The sequence below is a fragment of the Apodemus sylvaticus genome, chromosome 15, assembly GCF_947179515.1.
Source record: "Apodemus sylvaticus chromosome 15, mApoSyl1.1, whole genome shotgun sequence".
Classification (NCBI taxonomy): Eukaryota; Metazoa; Chordata; class Mammalia; order Rodentia; family Muridae; genus Apodemus; species Apodemus sylvaticus.
The window spans coordinates 7,811,959-7,833,628 of record NC_067486.1 but is presented as its reverse complement, the minus strand read 5'-3'; the positions used below and the strand labels follow the sequence as shown (position 1 = coordinate 7,833,628).

Genomic DNA, 21,670 nt, shown 5'->3' with positions numbered 1-21,670 from the left:
GCCAGCCTGGTTTACGGAGTGAGTCCTAGGTTAGCCAAGGATACAGAGTCAGGGAGACCCTGTCTCGGGGAAAAAAATTAAAATCATCCAACCACCACAAATTCGTATTGCTTTCCTCCCAGGACTCAGGCTCATGCACAGCACCCTTAACGAAAATCCTAGCTCTTGTGGGGCTGTAGCTCCTGAAAGGAAAATAAACAGTAAGCCAAATAACAAGGACACAATGTAATTTCTCGGTCAGCAATAAACGCTGAAAAAAAATAAAGAAAAAGAAAGAAAGGGGATGATTAAGGAGGTGGGTCGCAGGGAGGGGGATCTGTTCTGTGAGGGGTGTTAGATATTCTAAGGAACAGGCACTGCAGGGAGCCCACCGGGGAGGGGGCTTCTGCACCTGGAGGGGATAGAGACGTGATGGGGGACATGGGAAGAGTGTGGTCCCTCACGGTGAGGTGCAGATCTTAGGGCCTTGTAAAGCCACAAGCTGACATCCGTTTTGATGACGGGACACCACTTCCACCTGACAAACACGTGCAAGGGGACTGTGCAGGATGATGTCTTCCCTGCAGAATGTTTCAAATGTCATTCCTCCTCAGTGTCTCCACCTGGGACTCAGAATCGGAGAATCCTGCATTCCCTGACGGTGGGGGTGGAGGATAATTGGTCTTGCAACAGTAGATCCCTCGGCTCCTGTGGACCGGGGCAGGCACAACCGTGTTGAGAGTGCAGCATCCCTAGAGGGGCGACCTGCGTCTTGGGTGAAAGAATGAATCTTTTCCACACAGAATGTCATTGTGGGGGCTGGGAGGCAGTTGTGGGGCTGGGGGCAGTATCACCACCCTTCACTTCCCATCACATTGAAGTTGCCACCACCTTCCAAAGCCCAGAACCGCCCTCACCTCCCGCACAGATAAGAGTTGAGGTGATGTGCCAGGCTGAGCACCTGCAAGGAGCCAGGCACACACACAGGTGTGGGGAATCTGTATGTGTGCCTGCTCATCTGCGTGTGTAGCATATGTGTGCAGTACCCAAGGAGGCCAGAAGGCGGCATCAGATACCCTGAAACTGGAGTTACAGGTTAGTATGAGGTACCCATATGGATGCTGGGAAGTGAACTCAGGGTCTTTGGAAGGACAACAGGTGCTCTTAACCATTTAGCTATGCCTCCAGCCCCTGACTTCCTTGGCTTGGTGTAGAAGCAAGGGACTCCAGTGAGGAGGTGAAATGGCGGTGGTTGGAATAGAGTGACAGGAGAGCCGCAGGTGGCATGGTTTCTCATAGAATAGATACTTGATATTTGGGTGAACTTGAGTGAAGCCCAAGAAAAGGAAAGGGAGAGGTGTGGGTGGTGGCCCCAGATGAAGTCTGAGGTCTCATCAGATGGCCTGTGGAGATGGAGAAGTCAGTCCATGAGACTTGGAATGAGGGAAGAGGTATTTGACTGCTTGCCCCGCCCCTGCAGCGGGTGGAACTGCTTGGGGAGGATTAGGAGGTGTGGCCTTGTTGGAGGAGGAGTGTCACTGAGGGTTGGCTTTGAGATGTTACGAGCCCTGTCATTCCAAGTTAGCCTCTCTCTCTGCCTTGCGGTTCTTATCTCACGCGCAAGCTCTTAGCTGCTGCTCCAGAGCCACGCCTGCCTGCCGCGCCATGCCTACTGCCAGCGTGGTCACAGGTCCTACTGCCGTCAGGAACCACAGACCCCAAATGAAATGCTTTCTTTTATAAGTTGCCTTAGTCATGGCGTCTCCTCACAGCAGTGGAAAAGTCACGCAGACCAATGAAAGTGTGAGCAAAACCAGACAAGTTTATAATATACCAGGGACTGAGCAAAACACTGCTTTACGTGGTAAGGAAACTGAGGCACAGAGGTGCATTGACACCGTTCCCCATTGAGAAGTCATTGTTGTTTTGGTACCGGTAATGCCAGGCTGCCCATGCACCCACCATTGTGACCGAGGAACCCCTATTCCTCAGCCTTTGCACTGAGTTCAGTCAACAGCTGGCTATGTGACAGGAATCACAGTGGCCACAAAGTCTGGGGACACGGTTCAAATCCAGAGTCAGCTATTCGCCGGTTTTGCTTGTGGAGAATAAACAACGCGCAGATTTCTCAGGTTGTCTTTCAGGCATCGTTTCTCCTGCCTTCCGCCTTTGCCCTGCTGTCTCTTCTCCAGCTACGTGCCAGCTCTGCCAGCCTAACCCTTTCTAGCCAACTCTCATTTCCTGGCAGTGCCAGGCTGATTATTTCTAATTGTCTTTGACTGCTTCCAGCTGCGTCTTGTAGCTGGCGTACCGTGGGGGCACAGACAGCAGCTCAGCCATATGGAAGGAGGAAAAGGAGAGAAGGAAGGGCAAGAAGGAAGCCCCTGGCACGAGTCAACCGAAACCGCTTCCCGGGCTTGCGAGGCCTCTTGTGATGATGATGGGTTGAAAGCGTTAACTCCGCCAGGTTTGAGAGTGGCCTCTCTTTGATAAATGATTAAATCTGTTGATTCCCCAAAGGCAACAATGTAGCAGTAACTTTAGAAAGTCATTTGTAACATCTAACTGAGGGCAGATGGGGTCTTGCTGTCCTCAAGCGAGAAACCATCACTGGACACTCAGTGACTGATTGCTTTTTTGCACTCAGTCAACAAATACTCTTTAGACAAGTCTGCCGCTCAGCACTATGCTGGGTACTGAAGGGCAAAATGCAAACCAAACAGGGACAGCCCCTGTCCACCGAGTCTAAAAAGAAAGACTCCAGCAACATGAAGGATAGAAGGCAGCCGGGAAGCTGAGTGGTATACCCCGAGCAGAACAGAGGGTGCATCAGCTATGGCAGGTCGTTGGGTGGGGAGGGCTTCTCCTAATGCTGGGTGAGAACCAGCCAGAAGCAGCAGTTTGGAAGTGTGGAGCTAGGAAAGCCAAGCCTGGACAAGGACAGACAACTTGTTTAAAAAAGTACTTTATTTCAAATTCTCTCTCTCTCTCTCTCTCTCTCTCTCTCTCTCTCTCTCTCTCTCTCTCTCTCTGTGTGTGTGTGTGTGTGTGTGTGGCGCATGTGCATCCTAGTGCAGGTGCCTTTAGAGCTTAGAAAACGGCATTGGAGCCCCTGGAGCTGGAGTTACGGGCAGTTGCAAGCAGATCAGCATACATGCAGGGAACTGAACTCTGGTCCTCTGGAAGAGCAGTGCAGGCTCTTAACCATTGAGCCATCCCTCTGTTCCAAAGACTGATAACCTTAATGCCTAGAAGAATCCTACAAGCTTGGGTGGTGGTTAGTAGAAGCTCTTCAATGACAGGTGACCGGTCCTCTGCCGGGTATTTCTGGAATACCTCATGGGAGAGCGATGCAGTGTCTCCTGTGCTTATTTGTCTTATGACATGAAGTTTCGGAGTCATTCCTTATTGAGCAAGGCCACTTTAGACAGAGGAAACTGTAGTTCACAAACCAGTTACTAAGCTCAGGCAGGGGTGGGATTTGAACTTCTCTTTCTCTTTGGCATCCATCCCAGCCAATAGAATTAGCAGTGTGCTTGGACCAGACCCAGGCAGCAGCAGACTTGAAGATTTAATAGGCCTGTGTTTTTTCTCTTCTTCACCCATTTCCTGACCTCTACCCTAGGAGGGTAGAATCAAAACATTAAAAGGAAAGGAAGTCTCTATTTCATCATAAGTGACTTCCACCACTTATGAAGCCTTTCCCCCCATAAATGATGAGTACTCTCTGGGATTTGCCTTAAATTGCAACAAATGAATCTCTAAATTTTCACAAAGAGCTAACTTCCTAAAATTAAATTAATGCAACATTGGGAAACTTGAAATCCTTTCCTGACGGAAATGGGCTTCACCCTGAAATGGGCCTTATCCTCCCCACACTTTGAACCTTGCATCTCCTCCCTCTCCCCACCTCCTGCCTTTTAAAAATTCAATTACTGAATTAGAAACGCGAAAGTGATTGGGTGAGCCCTGCAGAACCTGTGGGAGCTCAGGAGTCCCTTAAGTACAGCTGTGGAAAGCTTGCCTTCAGTGTAGGAAATCCAGAGCAATGAGACCCCAGCCCAAGACAAGACTGGACTTGGTCATAATAGCAAGGGTGGAGACTTACAGCACATGCGAGGTTCAAAATAACAGATGCTGAAACTCGAAAATGGGCATTTTGGGGGTTACTTTCCAGATAGGCCAGGGACCTCCCCCCCCCCCCCCCGCCCCAAGGCTGGATGGGTGACAGCTGTATCCCCTCCCCCACCTCAGAGCATTAATGTGGATCAATGATGTCATACCTGTTTACTGCGAGGTAAACAATGAAAGGAACTTTGTTAGGACCGAATCCTCCCTTTGAGCTCGGATGATGTGTGATCAGAGGTTAAATCTGCATTAGACGCGGGCGGGCACCTCAACAGGTCGCATTTTGGAAAACCCTCTCCGCATCGTTTTTTGTGTCTCTCATTTCGGTTCAGGAAGACGTTGGGGGATCCTGGAGATACCGGGTAGGTGTCTCAGGCTGGGTAGGTGTCTCAGGCTGTCTATGTTTATTGTTTATATGAGCTCAGTACAGTCACAGAGGCCGCAGAACAAAAGCATCCAGGAGCGGTGAGGCTCCGGTCCGGCTCACCCTGCAATACATCATCGCCAAGGAAAGCAGAGAGGGGGCCAACGGACACGCACAGGCAGCAAACGCCCTGGTTCCTATGCTGCCGCCACTACTGTTAGCTGTGGCGGCTGCTTCTTCACGGACGACAGCAATCTAATATGCGTTCTGAGAGCCCTGACACGCAGCCTGCTAGGTACCCCACCCAGCCACCCAGCCACCCATCTTCCATAGTCCCTACTGTGTGCCAGGCTCTTGGCTGGGTACCCAACTCTCCTGCAGTCCAGACTTCTCTTTCTCTTTCCCCTGCCCATGGTGGGTGCTGTTGGTGAGGAAATTCACCCCAGAAAGCTCAAGCTCAGAACCTGCGCGATCCGCACACCCCCGGAGGCGGCAGGTCTCGGGCAGCCCGGGAGCGCGCGTCTACGCGGCCGCGCGGGGTCCCCCTGTCTGGCGCTCAGGTGGCTTCGCCGCCCACTCCGCCGCTCCCTTCCCCTCCCCTCTCCCAGCGAGGGTCGAGTTCGGCTGTTGCGCGCGGGGAAGGAAGGAGGGGCTACGAGGGATTTGAAAGTGCTCAGGCTGCGGAGTGGAGCTCGCTTCTGTCCCCGCCGCCCGCGAGCGGATTAAATTTCTGCAAATTCAAACTGAATGGGGCTTTCTTCTGCTGCCTTCCAGAGGGCGCCTGCAGCCCGCCGCGCGCTCCTCTCCGGCGGGAGCGGCCCCGGGAAGCACCGCTGACGACCGGGCGGGCCAGAGGGCGGCGGCGCCCGGGCTTGGGGGACTCCGTCACCGGACCGTGCCCCTCTCCGACCAGAAGCCGCTCTCTCTCACGCCCGATCCGGGCACCAGACGGGACCGCGGGCGCGATCTGGGCGATCAATCCTCCGAGGACGAACTTCTCGGGGGCGGGTCCCCGGTCGCCCCGTCGCCAGCTATTGTCTGCGCGCGGCGCTAGCACGGAGGCGCGGGGGGCGTGAGCGCGGAGACCCGGGCCGGGCGGGGCCGGGTCCAGGGCGGCGGCAGGAGGAGCCAGGGCAGCTCCGGGAGCCGGAGGAGGAGCGGCTGCGAGCGCGGGAGCCGAGCGAGCGCTATGCCTGCAGCGGCGGGGGACGGGCTCTTGGGCGAGCCGGCGGCGCCGGGGGGCGATGGAGGCGCGGAGGACTCGGCCAGGCCGGCGGCGGCCTGCGAGGGAAGTTTCCTGCCCGCCTGGGTGAGCGGCGTGTCCCGCGAGCGGCTCCGGGACTTCCAGCACCACAAGCGCGTGGGCAACTACCTCATCGGCAGCAGGAAGCTGGGAGAGGGCTCCTTCGCCAAGGTGCGCGAGGGGCTGCACGTGCTGACCGGAGAGAAGGTGAGCCTGGGTGCGCGGGCCTGGCGGGAGGACCCGGGAGCACTGTCCCGCGAGCACCCAGCCTGGCTTTCCAACCCAGGGGAGCTAGACGCACGCTCAGACTCTCGCAGTGGGCCGCCGGGCACCCACTGATGGGTGATGGTAGTGGTGGGGTCTCGTTCATTCGTGGGGTGGGTTACCCGGGCAGACAGATGTACCCGCGAAGCTACCCCGCACTGTCTTTCTGTTTTGTTTTGGAAGGGTGCCGCCTGGCGGACGCCAGGGAAGGGAGGGGAGAGGTGGCGATGGAGGGTCCTGCGGTAGGGGCACGCATCAGTGCAGAGGCGGGAACTAGGTCCAGGCTGGGGTTCAGCCTTGCTTATGGAATGTGCGGCGGGAGAGCAGGACAGCTAATCTGAGGCTCCTTAGAGTTTCGTCCCTTCTGGGCTCAGGCGGGGATGTGGAGGGGAGTTGTGGTCCCGTGGGGTCTCCACCCTCGTGGGCTGGGGCAACTGTTGGAGTTGCAGTAACGATCCTGCTTTTGGCAGGTGCAGAACTACTCAGGCCCTGGACTTTAGAAGTTTGGAGATACCTTTTCATCTTTCTACAAGACTGTAGAGGAAAGGCGCCCCTCCCCCACGCCCGGAGGGACAAGACTTCGACCTAATTAGAAGTTAGGGAGTGAACTCTTGCCAGGCCAGGTGCGGGCAGATCTCAGGTGTTAACTTAGATTTGTGAGAAGAAACCCAAGAAGCTGACTTACTTTTGAGACTGGGTGGCCTCAGACAGGGAATGGCTCAAGGCTGCCAAGCTGGTATCTTTGCAGGGACCTAATACTCCAATCACCCAGGCTGGGGTTGTCCACGCGAGCGGAGGAGGGGAACTCAGGGGGTCCTAGCAGCGAATAGCCCAAGGGCCAAACTCTCGTGCCTCCTGCTCTGGGTTCCCTTACCTAGCCTAGTAGTTTGTGACAGTGATGAATTGTGAGAAGTCTGGTGACAGGCCCGGGCTGCCACACTAAGCCATTTCCTCGCCTTTGATTTTCTTTGGTTTCTGTTGCCCTGGAGACCCCTACATTTGAGCACTGGGTTCCATCAGCCTTAGAATTTTTCTTCTTTTTCTGTAGCCATTCCAAGTGGGGGCGCCCCTTTATACTGGGTGAGCAGGGTTAGTTCGAGTCATTTTCAAAAGTGTCTCTTGCCTGAATGTCCAGGCAAACAGCCAACATTCAGGCGCACTAACATTAGCTCTTCAAAGAAGAACAAACTCTTTAGACCCGGCTCTAGTTGTTCTACCTGGAGTAAGGGAAAGTTTTACTCTATGGTGTGCAGTGGGCTGTCTGCCTGACACACCGGGGGTCCGGTCAGGATGCTGTGATGCAGACGGATTTCAGTGAACTCATTTCTGTCTGGCAGGGAGGGCTTTGCTCTCATAATCTATAGGATTCAGTCTGGCTATGCACATCACCGCTCCAAAGAGATCAGAACTCCTTAGAGCTTCTTGCCTCGATGGGCTGGACCTCAGCCCCTCACTAGGGCAGTTTTGCCCCATGGAGTAAGACTTTTGTCCTTGGTTGCACTTGCCTGGGGTATTCAGAGTTCAGCCCTGATTCAGTTCTGGACTCTTGTGTTAACTCCTGCCTAGCAGGAATACATACAAGGAGTTTCTGCCCAACTCGGGTCTAGATGAAGGGAACCTTTTCCTCTTGTCTTTACGACGGCTCAATTCATTTTTGTAATGGAAGGAGGCTTGTTGAATATAAATTTTTCCCACCTGGACCAATTGATCTGATCTAGTTAGAGCCCCTAGTCCTCAGTGCAGACATAGAGGCCAGGGAAGGATACTTATGTTGCAAACCTTGGTCTTTCTTGCTATGCTTTTCCGTAGCCAGGAGGAACCCTGCTCTGGGGGGCAACAGAGTATCAGGGAGGGACCTGGATTTTAGCTCTTCAATGGTGAGCTTTAAAGAAACAGTGGTGCTATTCATAGCTTTTATCTCCCTAACCCTACACCTTTAATGCTTAACTAATAGATGTGGGCTTTAGCCCGATCATCGATGTTAGAGATGAGGAGGGGAAAGGGGGAGGGGCTGGGAGAAAGGGGAGAACCTTTGGTGAGTTCCCGAGTCCCAGGCCCTCCTTTGTTTTGGGTTTTGCTTTATTAAGCAAAGCTAGAGGAAAAGAGGAGGCAACCTCAAGCTATTTGCAAACTAAACTGCAGGCCCAGGGACTTCACCCAGGGACTTCACCTTAGGAGAGGCAGATTCTCCAGGCATGCCCCACCCCCATCACAACTTTCTTAGGGTACATAGGTTTTGTTAAGGCATTTCCTTTTCCTTTCTTTTTAGTGGGTGCAGATTTTCTCTTTTAGGAGGAAGGATGAATCCTGTAGTGAGACCTAAGCCCTCCCCAAGCCGCCTGGGCAGAAGGACCTGGAGTAGCTCATCTTGAGGAACAGAGGATGGAGGGAAGACAGGGCACCATCTCAGATTCTGTTCCAGAGCCACTCTTAGCAGAGCATGTGTTTTATTTTGGTGGATTTGTGGTTAAATCTAGACTCTTGCTAGTTGAAGGCATTTGAGGCAGTGTGGGTGGTGGTGGTGTGTTTGGTAAGGTGCACATTTCCAGAATACTTTGGCTAAAATCCTCCAGGGTCTGCTGGGAATTCCTGGCTGAGTCCAAAAGACGAACAAGTTCCCTTTCCCTACTTTCATTCTGGACTCAGTCCTATCTCATCCAGAGACTCCTATTGCCATTGCTACCTGCAGGGCCGGTCCCTGGTTTACCCCAGTGGCCTCTGAAGCTGTTCTCTTGGAAGCTAGTGGGTGCAGATTTTCTCTTTTAGGAGGAAGGATGAATCCTGTAGTGAGACCTAAGCCCTCCCCAAGCCGCCTGGGCAGAAGGACCTGGAGTAGCTCATCTTGAGGAACAGAGGATGGAGGGAAGACAGGGCACCATCTCAGATTCTGTTCCAGATTCCAAATCTAGATGGCCTCTTTACTGCTGAACATAAGGGGTGGCTTAGGACTGAGACCTAAGTCTTGCTTTCCTTTAGCTTTTAAGTAAAGACAATCTCTGCCCATCTGGCTTTATAAAAATAAATATTCCACTCAATCACGCGAGGTTCTTAGTTATGATGTTCCCAGTCATGGCTGAGATGGCCTTTGGACCAGGAGACATTGTGAGATTCTGAAAATGTAATTCCCTGCGGCTTGACATAGAGAACAGTTGTCGGGCAGGAGTATGGACCAGGGACTTTCACAGATGGCGAGGGAAGACACACCGCGGTGGGCCCACAAGAAGTTACCATCATATTTTAAAACTTGAATAAAATATAACTGAAATGTCTCAGTGGCTAAAAGTGTCTGCCAGGAAGCCTGAGGACCCAAGTTTTGTCCCCGGTACTCTTGGGGTAGAAGAAGAAAACCACCAACTCCTCCTGCAAGTTCTCCTTGAGTCCCCAGACTTCCACGAATGCAATTCCGTGTGTGCCAGTAAGTGTAATAATATTAAAAATATTTATGAACACAGCAAGGAGACTCAGTGGAGAAAGTCTAAGACATCTCGGGCACAGCTGGCTCGGAAGGCCGACTGGAGTATCGGCAGAGCAAACGAAATGCCACCTTCACCTTCGGTTAAGAGACCAAGGCGGGCACATTAAACAGTCTGTGGAGGCACTCAAGGAACTCAGTCTAACCTTTGACTTTTATTTAAAAGGCCCGTTTATACATTTTATTAGAGCTATTTCCGGGCTAACAACAAGGGTTGCCTGCTTAGTAAGTTGCAAGTCATCACGCACAGAGCGCAGCGGCACCAGATACCTGGAGTGAAGATGTTACTAAAATTACCCTTTACTACGTGGTTTTTTTTTTTTGCGGAGCAGGAAATATGACTAATTTTAGAGGTGGCCTTTTGGCAGATCTGTTTTTAGCAAGTATTTCTGAAACAAACAGGTGCTAAATCCTGTATTTCCTTTCAAGAGAGAGAAATTTCGGGAGCGATGGTTCTGAGGTACAGGGCACGCGTGGAGAAGCGTGGAGAACTGTAAGCTCCTATTGACCCGCAGCAGGGGCTGAGGCACCTGCCCTGTGGGCCCTGTGTGCGAGGCGGAGCCTATAATTTCCTGGATTACAGGTGGTGCGGTTGTGGGCACACTCTTTTGAACTTCCTGCCTTGCCTCATCTTTTTGAAGTCCTTGAGGGATGATGGAAATTGGCATGTATGGCTTCTCTCTCAGTGCTCCTTGACACAGGGCCAAGGGACTTCAAAGGGCGCCGTGAGTCAGCACCGCCGCCGTGCAGACCGTGCCCACAAGGAGGAGCACACCTTGCATTTTCTCTGCAGGTGTCTCGCTCTACTTACTAATCTGACTCAGGTCTGTGGGCCCATCCATGTCTGCATGTGGCTGGCTATTCCAGGGATGTAGCAATCATCCAGAGTGGTGATTATCTTCCCAGAAGGGGTAGAGAGAACCAGCCACATCCATCTGACGAGATGGGAGAGTTGGGTTGATGGCGTGGGTATACAGTAGCATTTGTACTGAAGTTTGTTGCCCCTCTCAACTATACACGATAACTGAGAAACTTGCTGTCTTGCCTAACTGTGCCCAGCCACTGAGCCTTATTTTACTGGCTTTGGTTTGTCGTACATCATCGGGAAGAGTGACTTGAGCTGCTTGCTGTCCCTCCTTCCTGCACCTCTACAGTACAGGATTATGTGTATCTGCTGCCTGTTTATCTAGTGATGGAGATTGTCTTAGTTATTGTTATATTGTTGTGAAAGACACCATGAACAAGGCCAAAGAAAGCATTTAGTTGAGGGCTTGTTTACAGTTTCAGAGGATGAATTCATAACCATCATGGCGGAGAGCATGGTGACATGCAGGCATTCGTGGTGCTGGGGCGTAGCTGAGAGCTTACGTGGGATCCACAATCAGGAGGCAGAGAGGGAGGCCGCGCTGGGTCTGGGCTTTGGAAACCTCAAAAGCCTACCTTAGTGATGCACCTCTAATCCTTCCCAAACACTTCCACCAGCTGGGAATCAAACATTCAAATATATGATTCTGTGAGGGCCGTTCTCACTCGAACCACCACAGTGAGCAAACTCATAGTAGGTAAGCCTCTACTGATTGAGTCACACCAGCCTCACCCTTTGCTCTGCCCAGGCTCTGCCACACCCAGATGCTGTCCTGCTCTGGAGTCTGCTCTCATGGGAGTGTGGTTGGATGGTGAGATCCCCAGCAGTAGACGGGTGCATCCTGAGGCTTCAATCCAGATGCTGGTTCTTGGCATTAGTGCAGAACAGAGTCTCAGGATGAACAAGAAGCAGAGTTGAACTTCATTAGGAGATTTTAGGGCTGGAAAATGGCTTGGGGGTGGGCTCGGGTGTAGGTAAAGATGCTTGATGCCTAGATTGGTGATCTCAGTCTAATCTCTAGGGTCCACAAGATGGAAGAAAAGAACGGACTCCTGCAAGTTGTCCTTTGACCTCCACAGGTGTACCTGGGCACATGTGCCCCCAAACTCACTCTCTCTCTCTCTCTCTCCTCTAAATTTTTAGGGCCAGGGAGTTAGCTCAGTGTAGAAAGTGCTTGCTGTGCAAATGTAAGTACAGAGTTGGGATCCCAGAGCCCACCTGAAAGCTATGTGGGCATGGTAGGTCCTCTGGTATCCTAGCACGGAGGAGGCAGAGACAGAGACTCCACGGGGCACGCTTATTAGCCAGGCTAGCTGAAGACATGAGCTTATTTGTAGCCTCAATAGTAAGTGGAAAATGACAGAGACAACAGTTGCTATCCACTCCAGGCTTTTATGTGCACATGCATAGCCACACATACGCGCCCGCACAGGCCAACACACATATACACCCATGCGAATGCGCATGCAAAAGTCTTAAATATGAGGTCAACAGAGAGGTGCTGGTGCACACCTATGTGAGTGTGTGTGAGTGTGTGGCTTCTCAAGGGACAGCTCGGCTCAGCAACAGCCATACATAGGATTCTGGCGGCTTTCATGTTATGTGCCATGAGTGTTTAGACCTTAAGTATGGTTCATTATTCATTTTATTTTTTAATGAATTATTTCTTTTTATTTTACATGCATTGGTGTTTTGCCTGCATGTATGTCTGTGTGAGGGTGTTGGATTCCCTGGAACTGGAGTTAATGACAGTTGTGTGATGCCATGTGGGTGCTGGGAATTGAACCCAGGTCTTCTGGAAGACCAACCAGTGTTCTTTTTTTTTTTTTTTTTTTTTTAAAGATTTATTTATTTATTAAGTGCAAGTACACTGTAGCTGTCTTCAGACACTCCAGAAGAGGGCGTCAGATCTCATTACAGATGGTTGTGAGCCACCCTGTGGTTGCTGGGGTTTGAACTCAGGACCTTCAGAAGAGGAGTCTGTGCTCTTCACCGCTGAGCCATCTCTCCAGCCTGCAGCCAGGGTTCTTAATCACTCTCCAGCCTTCCATGGTTCATTGGAGGTTCCAGCCCTCAATAGTTCATTGTTATCTTAACATCTTGATTTAAAGGGTCTCTCTGCAAAGGGACACTTTACTTGTTTGCAGACAGACTTCGCAACAAATGTTAACCCTGCTGACATCCTTGACTCTGAGCCCACGAGAGGTTTCAACCCGACTCCCAGGTGGGGCTTCTATTCTTCCCAATATCCTCCAGTCTCCCCAGTTCTAGTCTACCTTAAGAGACCAAGCAGCAAAGTGTAGAAAGTCAGAGCCCAGCTATCATGCTCACTGGGTGATGCTGGAAAACTCCAGAGTCCTTGTCTTGGGTACCAGCGCTGTGGCTTACCTGTGCTGGTAGATTCGGGATCTTTTGAGCATTTTCTCCTTAGATGCCTACAGCGACTCTGCACGGGTGAGCATTGCCATCTCAGCATCCTTAACTGCAGTGATGAAGCAGAGGCATGCCTTGGGCAGCTTTTCTTTCTGACTTATTCATTAGTGTGCTAGGGTAGCAGTGGCAAGTTACACAGATTAGGTGGCTTAAACAACAGATATTTTTTTGTGTCGTATTACTGGAGATCAGAGTCCAGAATGAAGGCCCGGAGAGCGCCACGAGCCCCCGGGAGGCTCTTTGCTTCTTTGGTGCTAGGTGCTGGGGGCATCTTCTGTAGCCCAGGCTGGGAGCATCCTCTGTAGCCCAGGCTGGGAGCATCCTCTGTAGCCCAGGCTTGCTAACATGGCCCACCATTCTCTGTCTCCCTTTTCATATGGTGTTGTTCCTTAGTATGTCTCCTGGCTGAGTTGCTCTCTTCTTACGATAAAGGCACCCAGCATTGGGTCTAGAATCCATTCTAATCTAGTTTTACCTCCTTTTAACTGGATTGCATCTACAAAGATGCCATTTACAAATAAGACCATATTCGCAGGCCGCTAGAACGCTGTTTCTCAACTTGTGGGTCTTGACCCCTTTGGTGGGGTCTGATGACCCTTTCACAGGGGTTTCGTATCGGATATTTACAATATGATTCATAACAGTAGCAAAATGATAGTTATGAAGTAACCACAAAAATGATGTTATGGTTGGGAGCAGGGTGTCACTACATCATGAGGAACTGTATTAAAGAGTCACGGGATTAGGAAGGTTGAGAACCACTGGCCTAGAGGTCAGGACTTGAAGCTGTGTGGGGGGCATAGTTCAATCTGCTACACCTTAGGTCCTTGACGATGTCATGGATGATTTCCTGGCATGCTGGCCCTTTGCAAGGCAGGAATGTGTTCCCAGGGACTCGAAGAGAAAGACAGTTCTGGAGGTCAGGGCTGGTGAGAGGCTCCTTCTGAGGTCTGTGGGGAAGAGTCTCTCTCAGACCTTGCCCCTTGTAGACAATTGTCTTCCCACTGTGTCTTTCTGAGTTTTAGTCATTTGTGTCTCTGATCACCTTTCTCTTCTTGGTGTACTTGCTGGGTTTTTTTGGGGTGGGGTCATTCTGTAAGAAGCCCCAGACTCATGTTCTGTAAGGTACCCCAAGAAGGAAGAGGTCAGCTTCCCCTCTAATAACCCCACCCCAACTCCATTACATCTCTAAAAACCTTGTCTCTGAGAGGTGTGGAGAGCCCAGCTTCTCAGCTGTGAATGGGAGGGGCGCGGCGGGGCTCTTAGTGATGCGTTCACATTATCCATGTTCCCGGATGCTCTCCTGAGCTCACCTCCTCCCCACTAGACCATAACAAGCTTCCTGAGGAGGAGACCCACTGCCCTGTTCCTGATGCCAAGGGTAACCTCGGGCACTGGGCACACACAAAACGTTCACTAGAGTTCATGATGGACGGAAGAACACTTTGATCTTCCTGGGTGTTGTAGAGCACCTTTTCTTCTGGATATAACAAGATGCCATCTTGGACTTTGCCCGGTAGCCATAGCAACTAGAGCAGAACAAGACAGTGCAAGCCAGGCCCGAGATAATGGCAATAGAACCTTTAACAAACACTCACCAGTGTAATCTGTAGGAGAGGAGAGTCAGGAGACTCCCTTGAGACCTCAGCCATTGTTCCCTGTCCCCTTCCAAGAGCTGCAAGTGATCCCAGGAGATCTGGGGTTCATTAAAAAAGAAAGGGTTAATTAAAAATCAGGACTCCATGGTGTAGCTTCAGTGGGGTCACCATCTGTGATGGCATGGGGCTTTTCAGCGATGCTGCTGTTTTGGGGGTCACCCCGTAAGAAGCTCCTGACTCATGACTCTTTGATCTTACTAAACTAGGCTTTGGTGAAATTGCACTTTGGTCTCTCACTGGTCCATCTAAGGTGAATTGATGTTACCTCAGGATGAACCTGAGGAAAAGTTACCTCAAACTAGAATGTGGGGAGGGCTTTCCGATCCATCATGTTGTCAACTGTCAATCATGGCCATTCTCCCTGTCCACCATGTTTCTGGGCATGTCTGGGGTTGATCAGTTTGCTGGGCTGACACCCTGAAGAAAACCTTGGCCCAGCAATACTGGGCTTTCTATAGAGACTCATTAAGATCATTAGTTGGTTATTAGTGTGACAGGATTAGACAGGAGACACCCGTTCTGCAGTGTCTTAGCACCGTTCTCTGACCCTCGGCTCTTCCCAGAGAATATGAACCAATGCTGCAGCAATGAAAGAGGCTGCTATTTGCAAACATACTTTTTTTTTTTTGGATGTCTCCCACGGAGATATACGTAGGCTTGGAGTCTGTCTCTTTGACTATAATTTTCTCCGTTAAGTTTATTAGTCTCCTAACCCAGATTCTTGACAAAGCATTCTGTAACCCTGCAGGCGCTGCTTGCCTGCTTTCAGAGCCATTTGATGAGATTTGGTCTCATTTGCTGTGCGACCTCTGTGGTTTTCATCCTTGGCTTGAGTTCTTGTCTTCCAGCCTGTCTGTGGCTCTGTTGTCAGGGCACATTGCTGCAACAGTTGGAACAGTATTTATTAATTAATGTGGTGTGTGTGTGTGTCTATGTGTGTGTGTGTGTGTGTGTGTGAGTGTGCGTGTGTGTGCCTACATGAGTTTATGCATACCATGTGTGTGCAGAAAACTATGGAAGCCAGGAGAGGCCTCCAGATCAGTACTGGGAACCGAACTTTGGGCCTCTGCAGGAGCTACAACATTCTTTTAATTTCCAAGCCATCTCCCCAGTCGCCTGTTTGATCTCTGTTTTTCCACGAGGCACCTCTGTGGATCACCTGATCTTTGTTTCTAGAGTGGGCAGGAAGCATGAGTGTCCATCCACTGGGTACAAAGGGCCACTGAAGAGGCTTAGTCTTCAAGCCATGATAGGACTGGGGTCTGAATCCTGCAGCTCCCTGGTTTCATGGCCTCCTGGAGTTGCAGACTTGTTGGGAAAAAATAATGAGTGGGAATCAGGATTAAAAAAAAAAGGGTGAACATTCTAGTGCACAGCAGCAGCAGGCCAGGTCCTTCAAATGCCCTGGAGCATTTTGTGGTAGTTACTGCTGTCTTCACTTCCTCCTGCGCCTTGACTAGCGCCCTAGGGATCTATTGATCTTAGCACATAAAAACCCAAAGCTTGGGAAACCCATCAGAGAAAACAAAGCCAGATTCACCCAAGAAAACATTTCATTAGTGTTCCGAGTGTTAGCTGAGTGCTTCCGAAGGGAAGTGCCGGTCAGTAGGCCGCTAACCAGATTCTGCAGTTAGGGATGAAAGCTTAGAGCTCCAGGCCAAGCTGAAGTGCTGGTGGGTAGAAACCTTCATGGGTGGTCCTGGGGAGGAAGGGATAATTCCCACATCTGTAATACCCAGCCGATGTCCTTTACAGATTCACCGTAAGATTGTGTGTGTGTGTACATAAAAACATGTATGGATATAATATTAAATATAAATTATATGATACCATACTGGGGATAGACATAAACAAATGTAACTATTTGGCGGCAGAGTTTCTCAGGGAAGGAAGCAGTGGAGGGGGTTGGGGGGAGGAGACAGGATGGCTAGCAACTTTTGTAAGTTCCCCAGGAGAGGAGATACCCTGAAGAGAGACACCACATCTCTCCCTTCTATTGTTTGATTGTGAAACAATAGACCCCCAAGGATTAAAAGTTCCCCAGTCATCTCAGCCCCAGGGGGAAGGCCTAAGCCCAGCTGCCTTCCAGAGGAGGAAGTGTCTCCAGGAAGAGAGTTCACCAGTTGTGATAACTTGTCAGAGTATCAGTCTGGGGCTGAGACGGTGACAGGTCAACCCTGGGTCACAAAGACCACACCTGAACTAGACTGATGCATGACTCTTGCCCTCTGTTTAAATCCAAACCTAGGAACAGTCCCTCAAGGATGGATTGGGTAGACATAGGTGTTCCTTTTCCCAGTGTGGCCCCTAGAAGTCTTGGATTTGAGGTCCAAGGGATTTACCAAGGAAGGCTGTCTTCTTGGGTAAGAGACTTACAGGAAGAATCACTAATGCCGTGGACAGCAGATGTGTGTGTGTGGGGGAGGCAGAGGGGTTCAGGCTCACATGGCAGAGTAGGGTCCCTCCTTACAGATCCAGAGGATGGCGGCTTCTTGCCACGTGATTGATGAGTAGTCCACAGTCAGGTTGCTCTTATTTGGGGGGCATGGGAACCCCTGTATTTTGAGGAAGAAATGTGTGGTCTTGAGGATTTGTAGAGAAGTGTGAAGGAGGGTCTCATTTATTTAATGCATGTGGATCCCAGGGGCCAAGAGAATGGAGTCTCATAGCCCTAGGCTGGATGTCAACACAGCTGTGAGTGAGGAGACACAGATGCATTTTGGCATTGCTTTAGCAGTGACTGGCCTGGGTTCTAACATCTCTACTGTGTTTGTCTGTATAAAAGGAAAGAGGGGGAAAGGGGAGAGTGAGAAAGACAGACAGACAGACAGACAGGCAGGCAGGCAGACACACACACACACACACACACACACACACACACACACACACACACACACACACAGAGAGAGAGAGAGAGAGAGAGAGAGAGAGAGAGAGAGAGAGAGAGAGAGAGAATGAGTGCCACAGTCAATCTCTAACTGCTTCTTGAAACTCTTGGGGCATCTGGGAAGCCTCCCCAGCCTGGAGGGATGGTTCAGAGGCTGGTACCAATGTTTATAGACCAGGAGAAGGGTGGACAGACGTGAAAATAGAAATTATTAGTAAACAAATAACTACAGGTGTGCCAGGATGTCTGTGAAGAGCTGTGAAATCAAATTGAGTTGTATTTGTTGTGACGTGTGGGAAGAAGATAGACACAGGAGAGTGATGGAAGCGTTTGAACTCCAACTATTTCTGGGAACAGGTAGATTTCTACGGTTGTCATAGCTCCCTTTAGAGCAGATATCATTAACTTATTTTGATTTGGTTACAAGACTGTTAAGTCACTTGATGATAAAGGTAATAGATGGACTAGTTTTGTTGTTGTTTACTTTGTTTTAAGGCTAGGGTAGCTCAAGGTTCTAGGCTCCGTGGCAGCCCTGAGGAGGAGGCAGCTTTCGGAGGGCACGGATGGACGGACGGACAGACGGATGATGCTGGGGTAGCTTCTCCTGGGACGCTTTCTGCTGGCCCAGCAGGACAGAGCCTGTCCCATGTCCTGCTGCCAAGAAAGCTCATTTCTCAGATCTGATGAGGATGAAGCTGAATTATCAGGACAGAGAAATGGCTACCAAAGCCATTGAGGAAGGACTTCCTGGCTCATTACTCCTGTGTTAGCCTTCATGATCCAGCCTGATTTTTGTATTGTTAGTATTATTTCTAATACTATAAATAAATAGATAAATAAATAAATAAACAAATAAAAGTATAGTGCATGTCAAAGGTCTAAAAACAGCCTCTACTTTACACTAGGAGAGATCTTTTATATCCCTAACTGTAGGAAATGGCCTGGACCTGCTTACGACTTTTCTTAATAGGAAAAGGTTTTTGGCTGTAAGAGTTTGGATATAAAAATACAGGAACTGGGCTGGCAAAATGGTGGGTCAAAGCTCTTGCTGCCAAGCCTGCCAACCTGGGTTTAGTCTCCATGACCTGTGTGAAGAAATGAGAAAACTGATTCCCACAAGTGGTGCTGTGACTTCTACATGCTCCATGAAAACACACACACACACACACACACACACACACACGTGTGCGAGTAATAAATTCCCAAATGGGATTTCTTTTTGGATATTTAAAATAAGTTTTTGTCTATTTCAATGAGATTTCTTTGAATACAAATTATACTGTATAATTGTAAAATACGTTCACAAATACAGTGACACAGTCAAATGTTTTTAGACCCCAGAGTGGGCTCTGGGTAAGCAGACAGCTTTATGAAGACCAGGGCTGAAGGAAGGACACAAAGCTGTCCTTTTCTACAGTCTGGTCAGAACTGAGATTGGCATCATTTTATGCTGAGGAACAACTCAGCAAAATCTTACACATCTTTTAAGTATAGCAGGATTGAAGAAATGTTGAATACGGTCTTCTCTTCTAGGCTGGAGAAGTCCTCCAACAAATGAACTCATTTGCTTGTCTCTTCTTGGAAGGAACTGGGATGAACTCGTGATCATTAATGGCAATCACTTATTTAATCCAGAGGACTGACAGTCGTAGGCACAATGAGGATTTTGTCTAACTAGCCAAATTTATAAATAGAGTGAATTATTTGTCCAGCAGAATAAGTTTTATGATCACTGTAATTTAGCAGGAATGTCTCAAGTAGGCATAATTCTTTGTAACAGGATTTGTCCTACTGTTAGACAGTATCTATTCAACAAAGGACAGCTTTGCTCATTCAGAGTTACATACTAGCACAATTTGGAGAAATTTAATCTCAGGTTTTATATATCTCATTTAGTAAAAGGATCCAACACAATAATTATTTTTCTAGGCCCATTTTTATAAACATTCTTAAGAGCAGATCTGTAATTCAGAACATTTTATTGTAAGCAGCATCAGACATCAATTTAATATGAGTATAATAGAATTTTGGCCATAGGAATTATAATTAATTTAGAACTGATATAATAATCTGTTTATAATTCCTCACATAAATTTATTGTATCCAAAGCCTTTTCTTTCTTTAACCTTCTTTAGTGAAGGCACACTTTACAATGCATGTATCTCTTAATACACAAATGAGAACTTAGGAAATGATAGTGCACTGCAGAGATACATTGTAACACTGTCAAAAGACGTTGATATTTAAAATGAATTGATATTATTGGTAGATTCCAAGATATCCCTGTATATCTTAAAACCAACAACAGCCTTCTTTCCCTTATATACCTGTTCATACATGTGCACACATCTTAAAATCAGGTATATAGCACTCTATCACCTTGACAATGGCCACGGGTCTTAGTCCTTTTTTCTCTTTAGAACATAGACAGTTTACCTGCTTGCAACATTTATGAAAACATTTGCAAACCGCTGCAGCATATATACAAAGTGACCATATACTGAAGTATCATGGTTCGTCTAACCAGTGAGAGTTGCTTCGCAGAGATGGAGATAGAGTGGAGGTTTATATCTGGGCAGACAGTGAGTCTTTGGGAAGAGCTCAGCCTCAGAAGGGAGGAGTGGCTAGGAGCCAGTTTGGGCGGTTTGAAACTTTTATTCTCTTGGAAGCTTTTGCTGCTTGGGGCTGAAAGCTGCCGGTCCGGGAGGAGTGTGGGAGATTGAACATTTTTCTTTCAGGTGTGTAGCCCCAGACGGGGGAGGGAAGAATCTGCGGCTGAAAGGATTTTTGAGGCTAAAGGAAAGCAGCTTGGTTAACCTTCTGATTGAACCCAGAATATCAGGTTGCCTGGGAATGAGCAGAAGCAGGCCTTGCTCAATCCTAGAGTTACTTTGTCAAGGACCAAGGCCCCCAAACTTACTGGGTATTGGGGCAGCATGCCCGCCCTGATCCAACAGACCTCTTATTCGGTGAGGACTAAGGATTTTCACAACAAGCGTCAAGACCCACAAGGACCAAGCTAACTAGCTTTCCTTCTCCCTTCCCTTTCTCCCCTCCCCTCCTCTCCTGTCCCCCGACCCCCACTTCCATTCCGCACTCCCTCCACACCTCTTTTGTAACTCTAGTATTTGGACTCCAAGGGACCCCTTTGTGTGTTCTTGTCTGACTGGTAGTGAAATCTGGTTTTACTTTAGCTACAGAGTCAGTGGTGGTGGTGGTGGTGGTGGTGGGGACACCCACCATTTTGGAGGGGCTGAACATTTGTAGGAGGAGGCCTGGGGAGATTTTCACTGGGAGAAAACAGTGGCTGTTTCCTGGGGCGTACTGCCCTGGAGATGATCCCGGCAGGGTGCCCGTGTAGAGAGGAACAGCCAAGAGAAGAAAGTTACTGCAGGGGTAGGAGTCGGGGTGGGGGTGAGGATGGAAGTGGGGGTGCGGGGCGGGGTGAGGGTGGGGCAGGAGTGGGAAGCCGAGAGAAATGGGAAGGTTTTAGGGATGAGCTATAGAGGGAAGGAGACTGGCAGCCATCGCAGTGTGGGTGTCACCTAAGCAGGAGAACCTGGATGCCATGGAGGAGCTGGGCACTCGTCATGTGATCAGAGTGGACCTAGCTAGGAAGGACGGTGGCAGGGGGCACAAGTCCTATTATCACCTGGGGAAAGTTGCTCTGAGCTGGGCCAGCTGGGAGCTTTTTTGAGCCAGTTTGTAGTAACTGGATTTAGAAAACAGCAGGCATCTGGCTGAAAGGAAGCTGTTTTTTTTAAGACACAAAAGTTCCCAGGGGAAGTCTGTCCCGATGGCCACTGTGCTCTGGGAAGTTACCTGGGTCTTTATGAATCCGGGGATCAAATTTTCCAGTAGTGAGGTTAGACAAGGAGAGGAACCAGAGGAGCAGGTGTCCTTGCGCCTTTGATTTCCTCCTGTGTATGTGAGCAGGGTGGCAGCCACTGTGATCCTGTCGGGGCTGGCACTCACAGAGCTCCACCTCCCCAGCCTCTCCAGCGCTGGGCTCAGACCACACCTGGTGAAGTTTTCAAATCAAATTGCAAAGCTGTGGGCTCATATTTTGAGTAGCACACAGAAAAGTCCCTGGAAGTTTCTGGTCAGTATATCCTCTCCTGTTTCACGGGAGTCTTAGGGTCTGCTGGGTACCACTGGGATTTCCAAGTCCTGTGTCCTGGCACAGGAAATGGAGAGGGACACATGAATAGTAGGAGCAGCCAAAAAAAAATTATTCGCAGGGCGCTTCTGAGGAAGAAGTGGGCAAGAGCAGAGAGAAAAAGTTAAGGCATCTGTGGCACCGCTTCTGGTGGCCTGGACCCTGCACAGATCATTCAGAAAGCATGGGTCCCTTTTGTATGTGTTCTGTTATGTGTT

General features: G+C 49.6%; 1 protein-coding gene across 1 annotated transcript in view; it reads left to right on the top strand.

The window, feature by feature from the left end:
* The first annotated feature begins 4,819 nt into the window (after positions 1-4,819).
* The window catches only part of Hunk (hormonally up-regulated Neu-associated kinase), a 119,076-nt gene continuing 102,225 nt past the window's right edge, over positions 4,820-21,670 (top strand). The window contains exon 1 of the mRNA XM_052158547.1: positions 4,820-5,921. Within this exon, the coding sequence (XP_052014507.1) occupies positions 5,661-5,921 (261 nt within the window). The 5' untranslated portion in view covers positions 4,820-5,660. The remainder of the gene's footprint in view (positions 5,922-21,670) is intronic.